Source organism: Austrofundulus limnaeus, unplaced genomic scaffold (assembly GCF_001266775.1).
Source record: "Austrofundulus limnaeus strain Quisiro unplaced genomic scaffold, Austrofundulus_limnaeus-1.0 Scaffold193, whole genome shotgun sequence".
NCBI lineage: Eukaryota > Metazoa > Chordata > Actinopteri > Cyprinodontiformes > Rivulidae > Austrofundulus > Austrofundulus limnaeus.
Window position 1 is genome coordinate 173032 of NW_013952595.1, and position 9980 is coordinate 183011.

Below are 9980 nucleotides of genomic sequence, written 5' to 3' on the forward strand. Positions count from 1 at the left end.
TCGGGATATATCGTATCGTGACCCCTCTGTCATGATATGTATCGTATCGCCAAATTCTTGCCAATACACAGCCCTAACAAGTAGCACATCAATTGAAAGCCCAGACTCTGCTCTTTCCAACAACATACATGTAAGTGTCACAGCTCTACGTGAAAAATTCACGGAACAAGCAGCTACGGAATAGCGAAAAAGGCTAAATTCTGGAACCATAAACACAAACATTTTTCCTTTGTTTTTATAGCTTTAATCCACTTTGGAGTGATTTTTTTCACTTGGCTGGACCTGTACGTCTCCTGTGTTAATGTTGGTACCTGTAATATGCTAATTCTGTACTGTGGAGATCAKTAAGAGTCGTTGTCGGGTGAAAAAATATTTTGCTAACACTGTGTTGACCGTGAACCGGAAGTGTTGGGAGTGGCATCAAGTGCTGGGCCGGATGTCCGTGGCATTATAGGCTTTTAACATGTAAAAGCTGTGGGATTTGGTTTCATCATCTGGTCCAATCTCTGAAAACATACCAGGTTCAACCAGAACCAGCAGACATTCTGACTAAAGTGAGGTTCTGTGGAGAACTTAGTAACAAATATCTTACCTGTTCTAGATCTCTTTCTGAACAAACTCAGTTTGGAAAAGTCATACGGCAACAAAGACCTACAACAGCTGCAATCTGAAATCTTTCATACTAGTTCATTTGAACTCAATCAAAAAYAGCAGATTGGATTTGTTTTAAGGTTTTGGCTGCGTTCAGACTAGCCATTAGCTGGTCAATATGGTTTGAGTGGACCAACTTTCAAAGCAGATTTTGACATCTCCAACGAAGTGCCAAAAATTAATTACTGTTCATGCAAACAGTATATAAACATTTAGGGGTCAGCCAAAATATTAATTCATGTAAGAATTGCGATTCTCATTTACAAMAATTCAGAATCGATAAAAAATGTCCCAAAATATATTCAGAGTTTCAACAACTCTGATCATGAGGATACTTTGCACACCAATCAATTGAAGCAGAAATCATTAATTATCAAATTGTTTTGAACGGAAAATCGATTTTGAATCAAATTGTGAGTGAGTTAAAGGTTCCCACCCCCAATGTAATCTATAGTTCAYTTTGCAACCCAGAACTGATGGTGAATGCTAAGACTGGAGCCAATTTAACTCATTAGTTCTATTAACTATTCTACAGGTTTAAATTATTCCAAAAGCTTTCCCACATAACCTCACATCAAAACAGCTAGACTGTCCCTTTAAGACTAATTGTCAAAGGTGTGCTTTTTATAGACCTGCTTCAAACTAAGAACTGCTCTCAGTTAAGAGTTAAAAGCCGTATTTCTGAAACCCAACTGCTGCTGTTACAACGCTGAATGAAAACACCCTCTTCAGATCGCTGCCACACATGAAGCCAACATGATGAAGGCTTTCAAACTCAACAAGCAGACTCCATCTTCATTTACTAAAACCTACAGCCAAGTGTTCAAACTTCATCACCATTAAAACAAAACAAAACAAAAAAAACACAAATAAAAAGGCTTGAATCAGGGTATCAGTCAGCTGATTTGGCTTTCTGGCTACAAGACCCTGAGGTGTGGAGGAGAGCTGACACCAGGGGAATTATTTCAAAACTYCTAATTCTCTCTTATATTACAAACTGGAGAGTTTCTTTAATGGGACAAAGAAAGACGACTCTGCTGCACCGTTAGGTTTGAGATTTAAGTGCCAACTTCCGAATCGGAGGAAACTACTAATGGAAAAAGGAACAACAACTGTAGAATGACTTGATCCTGGGTCAGAGGAGAACTCAGACGTTGAACAGAAACATGTCACAAAGTTTAAAAGGTACTCGAACATTAAAAAAAAAGTTATCAAATACATCATATGGTGCTGTTTGAAAGTTTATACTCAGGTAGTTTTACAGATTTAGTGATGTGTAATTCTGAAATATGGGTGCACGTTAAAATGTAAACAAAGCACTCAGTTGAATCTGCCATAAACAAAAGTAGAAGCCAGAATCATGATTGACCTACATCAGGCTGTGTAGACAAACAYGGCAGAATCACTGAAAAAAATCATTTAAGTGGAAATATAAAAACATTTTATGAAATTTCAGACCGATCAGATTACCGTTTTTACTTTCTCTGCGACTTTAATCAACAAATGCTTCAAAACTATCGGACTTCTTTATCCCTAAAAGCTCTTCCACAAACATCACCATAGTGGACCTATTTTCAGTCACTCCAGCTGTCTGGAGGTAAACAAATTAAATTTGGTAGTTTGGCAGATGATCTCAAATTTTTCATTCAGGCACAATTAAACATAGACATAAGAATAATAAAACTGTGCAATTTTCTTTCTAACTTAAAGAACTTTTTGGGACTTTTTGCAACAAGTGCTTAAAACAATATGTCCAATAGCCTATCAGTTGTTTCTACAGGACCTTTATGAGCCTTTTAGTCCGAGTAAACAACATTGTAAATTCTAAACACAAAACTTGGCACTAGTTGAACTAAATTACCAGTAGTTAAACTATATAAATATAGCTAAAAACATAATTGCAACAGTAACAGCTTAAACTCTTAATAAAGCAATATTTTTCCTATTTATGTCTTTTATTTTATTTATTTGTTGTAATGAAAATATGCTTGTGTTGCATTTGCTTACTTTTACTGTAATCAAATTTACCTGCAGGTACAAATAAAACTGAATGATTGATTTGAGATCCTCTTAGAACCTCCAACTTAGTGTCTGTGACCCACATCAACTTTGGGAACCACAGATCACAAATGCATACTTCTTACCAAAAACAAAGCTAAACTTTTAATGCTACCAAGACTTTAATTTAGTGGCCTTTCCCCGACACTACAGTTGCAAGAAAATATTGATACACTTAAATAGCGCGATATTTATTTTCATCTCCTGATACTGTATCGATTTTTAAATAAGGCTTAATGGATGTTGAAGGAAGAAATGTGACAATACAAGTTCTCACTGTTGTTGTGTCCTTCTGGTTGCATGAAAATAAATGGAATTTAATCAGCTTTTATCCATGTGGGGTGTGCTTTTAAAATTGGACTTAAAGAAAAAAAAAAGCAATATATCGCTTTGTTATCATTGCAATTTATCGTGATATATCACATCAAAACCTCTGAGTGTTATGATGTGCATATCACATCACCACATTCTTGTCAATACACACCCCTACCCCTCACTAGACAGAACAACACTAGAGATGCTGCCTGGTAAAGTTTCAGCAATTGGAAAACGGGCGAGGAGCACTCATTTGGATAGCAAATCGTTGGCAAGAACTTTGATATCGAATCGATGATGACCCCAGGAGGATTACATCACGATCACCAGATTCATTCGAACAGGGCTCTAGAGTGCGACCAATTTGGTCGCAAATGGACCAGATTTCCTAATAGTGCGACTAAAAAAATGTCCAATGCGACCGAGGGGGAAGGGGAGCAGTAGCCCGCTGAAACTAAAAGTTTTCATCATGTTCCATAAAAATAATCCAGCAGTCTCAATGGTCGCCCGCCGACAGTCTCATCTCTCCTAATAACACTGCACTCTGCTCGTGGGCTCCGCTCCACACCTCCCGTGCACACAAGTTTGTTGTTCTCTCCTCCTCATGGGGACTTTGCATTGGCTTCCATTCATTTCCCCGTCAATTCTACAGCCAACCATAACCTCCCAGGTAGGCTACACACCTGACCCAAACCCTAACCTCACCAGGCTGTGTGTACCAGGGAAATGGTCAATAATTGTACCCACCATGAAGCAAAAATCTGTACACACACACACACACACACGCACGCACGCACGCATTGCGAAACAACCTGTGGGTTTTTTTWAACTCAGATCGGAGTCTGAAAAACAGTTCTTTCTTGTTAGCTGGAGATGAAAAGATGTGGACAGTTGCTCGCTCGTCTATCTTGTTAATTTAACAGTCGGGGTCTGAGCGCTGCAGATCATTTGAGCAGGACGAGGAAGCTCACGTGTATGGCAGGCCGCTTTTGCACTTAATCTACTTCACTACAGTTACATTCCAAGTATCTGAAACTGGTTCTTCTGGGTCTCAGGAGGATAAAACTAGACATATTAGATATTTAAGTGAAATAGTATAAGATAATAAGATTTAACTAATGATGAAATTGCAGACTTTTATGTGTTATTTAAAAAAATATGCACAACCTTTTAATAAATATCACTAATATTTCTGTTATTAATCATTAATCTCTGTTCATCATTCTGGTTTATCCAAGGCCAAAGATCCATAGTTGTCCATCTGAGGGGCATGTGTCTAAAAAAAACTTAACCATGAAATGTTTAATATGTTTATAAGACATTCTGCCCTTAAACTTAGAATTTTATAGAATCACTTTAAATACTTTTCAGTAAGTTAAATGTCTACAATTCTGGTTCAAATATATGTTTACTAGATTGTTAACTAATTATTTTCAAGTTAATATTGCCTTAATGAACAGTGATTAAAAAATACAACCTGTAAAACTCTGATGTTAGGCGATGTGGTTGAAAATTTGGGTGCACCTAACTTTTGTGCTGGTGCGACTAAGAAAAAATGTTAGGCGCACCGGTGCAAACAGTGCAAAAAGTTAGTCTAGAGCCCTGTCGAAGCAAAGAACTTGGTCAACAGATGGTCTTGAGTGTCATTCAGGCAGGGTGTTCTACTACTCCTACCAGGATCTTGTTTTAAAAAATAAACATTTCTAGGTGGTCGTTTCAATAAGATAATCGAGGTTGACATCCACCCAGCTAAATGCAGTTATTTGGTTGGAAACAACTAACAAAAAATACATCTACTAAATACATTCATGGCATGAAACTTGTGTTTTAACCTCCAGTTTTGCCTTTATACAAAAAGAAGTCATCCAGCCAGCTGTCAATAAACATGCACTTTAACCTGCAGCATCACTATCCAACAAATGTCTGAAGGAAGAGAGGTTTTAACAACTTTCTGTGGTTTATTTTTATGTAATATCAGTGTTTTGAATTAAGATACTCTGATAAATTAGAACAATTATAGCACATAAAGTTCCTTTTTAAAGAATATATTACCGGGAAGTTCTTTTTAATTTTTTTCATTAATTAATTAATTTATTTGTTTGTTTATTTGTTGAATTTCACAGATTTCCCCCCTAAAATCAACATTTCATTCAAAGGGAATATTTATAGGATCATAGCTCATGTCATACTGATTGATGATTTGGCATCCTAGAAGGCAACTTGTGACCTATTATGTTCAAAGGTTTTCTATTGCTAGTGACAGTCATAGTCATACTATTTATTTTTCATATTTGATCATTTATGAATTATATTTATCCCAGTTCAGTTAGTAGTGTAGCTTTAAAAATAAAAGTTTAGCACATCCAAACAGACAAAACACCTCTTTATTATTAAAACATTTTGTAGAATTAAATTGTTCTTCACGAGTTTGAGGGAAAATTAAATTTAAACTTAGACAAATGTCTTTGCTGTGATCTGGAGTCTACAAATATTCATCTTTTAGCATTAATAAATGTTTAATAACTAATGCAGCAGCTACAACTTCTCTCTCACCATGAGACACACAGGATGAGCGCACTCCCTCTGTGACATGCACTCTCTGTCGGACCCAAAGTTTGGCCACGTGCTTAAGTTGAATATGTTTACGTACCACAGTAACGTAAAATGTTCACGTGTATTTGGYCCGGTGCGCTTTCTATATTAAAATATCAACAACGCTCTGAACACAAACGTTTAACACAATTGGACTTTAGATACAAAAGGTCGAGGCTTGCTTCTGGATGGGTAGGAGTACACAGGTAGCTCCTTAGCATGTGCAAGTTGCATGTCTTTAAAATAGCTACGAAGCTCTGAACACGTTTAACCAGGCGTTTAACACAAAGTTAGACTTTAGATAAAAAAGACCCCGGCAGGTCTGGGCTCGGTTCTGGATGGGTAGGAGTACACAGGTAGCTCCTTAGCATGTGCAAGTTGCATGTCTTTAAAATAGCTACGAAGCTCTGAACACGTTTAACCAGGCGTTTAACACAAAGTTAGACTTTAGATAAAAAAGACCCGGGCAGGTCGGGGTTCTGGAAGATGGGCTGAAGTAACGGTGACACAGCTCAGCTACATGCTCGGCTGCAGTGAACTGGTCATATGTGAACACATACGTTTAATGCTTAGACATTTAATAATGTATTGCATAACTTTATCTTCATGCGAGGCGGGTGGTTCTGGTAGTGGGTCGAAAAAAGAATAAAAGTTCCTTTAAAAAGTCCGAGCAAGTGTGTTTACTTCACCTGTGGTTCTAAAACTGTGCTCGGCCAGCAGGACCCGCCCTGCTCTGCTCTGATTGGCTAAAACTGTGACTCTGGTTCTTTCATTGGTTGAAAGCAGCGTCAGTTAATCCATCACAACACAACTTTGTTTTTTTCTTTTCTCAACAGGAAATGCGCTGCAGAGACAGCCGGGGGAGACGGAGAACTTTAATCGCTTCTGCCCGACAAAATTTAAGGCCTTTGAGTAACAAATTTAAGACCAACTTGCACATTTTTTATCAAATTGAAGACTTTTTAAGGTCTTAATTTTAGATATGTAAATTTAAGACTTTTTAGGGACCAGCGGATACCCTGTTGATGTATGAAGTGTAAAAGAGTGATGTTTGTGGGAATAATAAGCGTTTGCTGCAAGGGTTAGGCAAAATTGTATTGTGTGCAATTAATTATCAGGACAACTGTCAACAATGAATATTCACCACTTTGCAATTACTGAAATTAGTGCCAAACGACATATTTGTTTGCGACACTGTCACTATCAAGCACGCATGTGAGCCCAATGATGGAAGGCGGCGTGAAGCAGCTGACGCCAACCCTACAAACTTGTTTAATCACCTAAAACACCAACATAAACTGGAGAACGAGTAAAGCCAGGAAATGCAGACCAAGACCACAACGTTGGCTACATGCATGTGGAACTGTCATCCAATAATCGTCATATTAATCGTTAGCGGCTAAATGTCCCAATTAACAGTGATCATTTTATTGCCAAGATAAAATAGCTCTGTATTCGGTTTTGGCCACGTGTTTTGATGTCAAAGCAGTTGAACGGGACGCAAATCAACAATAATGATGGGAACAACCATATGAGTACTCAACATTTACAGTTTGTACCTTTGATTACTAGTGTGAAACTAAAGGTGTAACAATACACCGATCCACATTGATGAATCAATTAAATGATTCAATTACATCGAGACAAAACCAAAATATCAATTTATATTGTCATATGACAATCTGATTGTGTTAGATGAGCATATATTGCATTGTATCGATCGCAAACTTCTAAACTGAACTAAATAAAAACAGTATCACGATCATCAGCCAAACGTTGTGATAAAGCTGGTGATTCACACCCTTACACAATACTTGGAAACAAAAATTATTTAGAAAGCACAACTAGATTCACAGTTAAAGACCATAACTTCAGGATGTATAACCAACAYTGACAACTCATCTCCAAGTCTCCCCAGCTTGCCACCACTTGTTGACAAAGCATACAGAATAAACACGCCATCTCCCCTCCATCAACCAGTCTTCAGTAAAATATCTCCTGAATGAAAGCTGGCATTGCTCTGCTTGCGCAGGTGCAATCTCTGGAGGGCAGGTGCTCACGACGGGAACAATCGTTGCAGGCGAGGGGGTTCAAGAAAGAAGAGCAGAGGAAGCAACACAACCAAAACCCACAAATGACAGCTGCTGAATTAAAAAGGAGGGGGTGGGGGGGTTGTGACAAACTCCTCAGTGGCAGCTGTAGGCAACCTGGATGTGATGGAAGTTTGATCAACACAGTGGCCTCACTGAAGCTTCAACAAGCTCTGAAAGGCTCCAGATTGGTGTTTGTAATCTGGAGTAGTAATCCAGCAGTGCAGCTTCCAAGCAGAGGGGAGCGGCGAGCCTCACATCCTGCATCTTAACGTTTGTAAACACTTCCCACATGCTACCTGAGAGGAGAGAGGCTGCAGATGCGCTGCTACTCACCGCAGGTAGTACTGTTTTAAAGCGAATGCGGCGTTGGAACAACTCTTGGGAAAGTTAAACTCCTCTCCTAGCTCGGCCCATTGGTTTTTGTCAGAAACCTGTAAAAAGGGAGAAAATATGAGGGGGTAGTAAGTTTCAAAATGCAAACAAAATAATGAAAACATCGGCAACAACAACAAAACAAGAGGGGTGACAGAGAGCTAGGTTACCCCAATCTATCAGAACCCTCTTATTAAGTTTACGGAAATTGATTAAAAATCGATAAACCTGGTAAAAACGTTAACTAGTCACGCTTATAATACTCTTTTTTTCTGCTAACTTGCTGTACGAGTTTAAAATTTGACAAAATAGTAAGAATTAAAGTACCATAGTAGGACAGTATTGTTACAGTTTAAGCTAGTTAGCCAACAAGCTAACTCCGACTCATTTCCATTTAAGCGTTAAAAACCGCACGAGGACAAACTACGGCCAACCACCGCCCGCGGATACAAACAGCTCGCGGCGACAAGCTAAGTTCTGGAGTTGTTCCGTGTCGGTACCGTCCACCGTGTTCACTACACACACGGGCCTGTGAGGCCTACATTCTGTGACCAGCCATGGAGCCCAAAGAAAGATAGCTATGGCGAGAATTTTAAGCTCCTCTCCGGGGTTCGAGCGGGTCGGCAAGAGCCCGTGCCGCGCGCCGGCCGGGTCCCGCGCGGTGCTCCTCCGAGGCCGGGCTGCGTGCCGATAATCGATGGCCAACCGTGCCCRCTAATTTTTGAGTCGCTCTCTTGAACGGCGCCGCGACTCCAGAGCGCTCCGGACTCCTGCGATTCAAAACCCCGCACAGCGAACACCCGAGCCGCCACACTGCATAGACAGAGACACGGCAAAAAACTAGCACAAGGCCAACGCCGAGCCGCTTAAAACCGGAGGGGTTACACTTGTCCCGGGGTTACCCGCTCCGAGTCGGTCCGGCGAGGAGTCCACGGAGTGTGGAGAAATTCCACTTTAGTTCCCACTCACCTTAGCAAATCCACCTAAAGAGACGACTCTGATATAGAGAGCATTCAGGTCCAGCTCTTTCCCACCCACGATAGGAATCTTCTTGAACGGCGACCTGTGGGGATAACACACGGAATAAAGGCACACATGTTCAAATAACACTTTGAGCAACTCGCACGCTCGTGCAATTCGGATTTAAAGTTATATTTCTTGCAGGAAAAAGACGCCCCGATCTCACCCTCTGCTTTGGTGAAATTGCCGCAGCTCGTCCAGGAAAGCCTGTCCTTTCCTTCGCTGATCTAGTAGATTTTTCCCCGTCGAATTTGCCATGGTTTTTGCATGCAAAAACGGTTAAACCCCACTTCGGTCGCTTCCTAAGACACCAAGGATCCCATACTCCGCCGGCGCTCAGTCATTCGCCGAGCCGAGTGTTTAAAAAGTTAAAGAAATAGCTGGTAGCAAAGGAGAGCGGCAGCTCGCTAATAAAGACTGATGCACACAGAAAGCAAACCCGATACAAGCCCTGGACTAAGTTCCAGCGAACAGTCCCAAATACGCCCGATTTACCGGTAGATTAGAAGCGCCATGGCTGAAAGTGTTGAATTACTGCTTTTGGTCGCGGCTGTATTCGTTTGGAGTGGTTTGACAGTGTGGTACGGACGCAGCTCCGAGGCTATCGCGCACACTGTGGAGCGGCAGAGGGATCCAGTTCTCAGACAAAAAGATGTGAAGGCCGCGGAGCCCGACCTGCCATGCGCGCAGCGCCCTCTGCGGCCAGCGGCGGTAACTGCAGGCGGCCAGGGAGCAGCGCGACCGCTCCGAACAATAGAGACCRTTTTTTCTCCTGTCAGGGACCGTCCGACAATTCCTGTCCTCACCGACTGGGAAACCGGGTCAGAAGGTTCTTGGAAACGTCCCGTTGGGGGGCTGGGGTGTGTGTGTGTGTGTGTG

The 9980-nt window shown here is 40.8% G+C and overlaps 1 protein-coding gene across 1 annotated transcript in view; it reads right to left on the reverse strand.

Moving 5' to 3' along the window:
• Positions 1–9830, reverse strand: part of arid2 (AT-rich interactive domain 2) — a 55589-nt gene extending 45759 nt beyond the window's left edge. Inside the window, exons 1-3 of the mRNA XM_014018429.1 lie at positions 9268–9830; positions 9051–9144; positions 8043–8140 (exon numbers count right to left, since the gene is read on the reverse strand). Of these exons, the coding sequence (XP_013873883.1) occupies positions 8043–8140; positions 9051–9144; positions 9268–9359 (284 nt within the window). The 5' untranslated portion in view covers positions 9360–9830. The remainder of the gene's footprint in view (positions 1–8042; positions 8141–9050; positions 9145–9267) is intronic.
• Between the last annotated feature and the right edge of the window lie 150 nt (positions 9831–9980).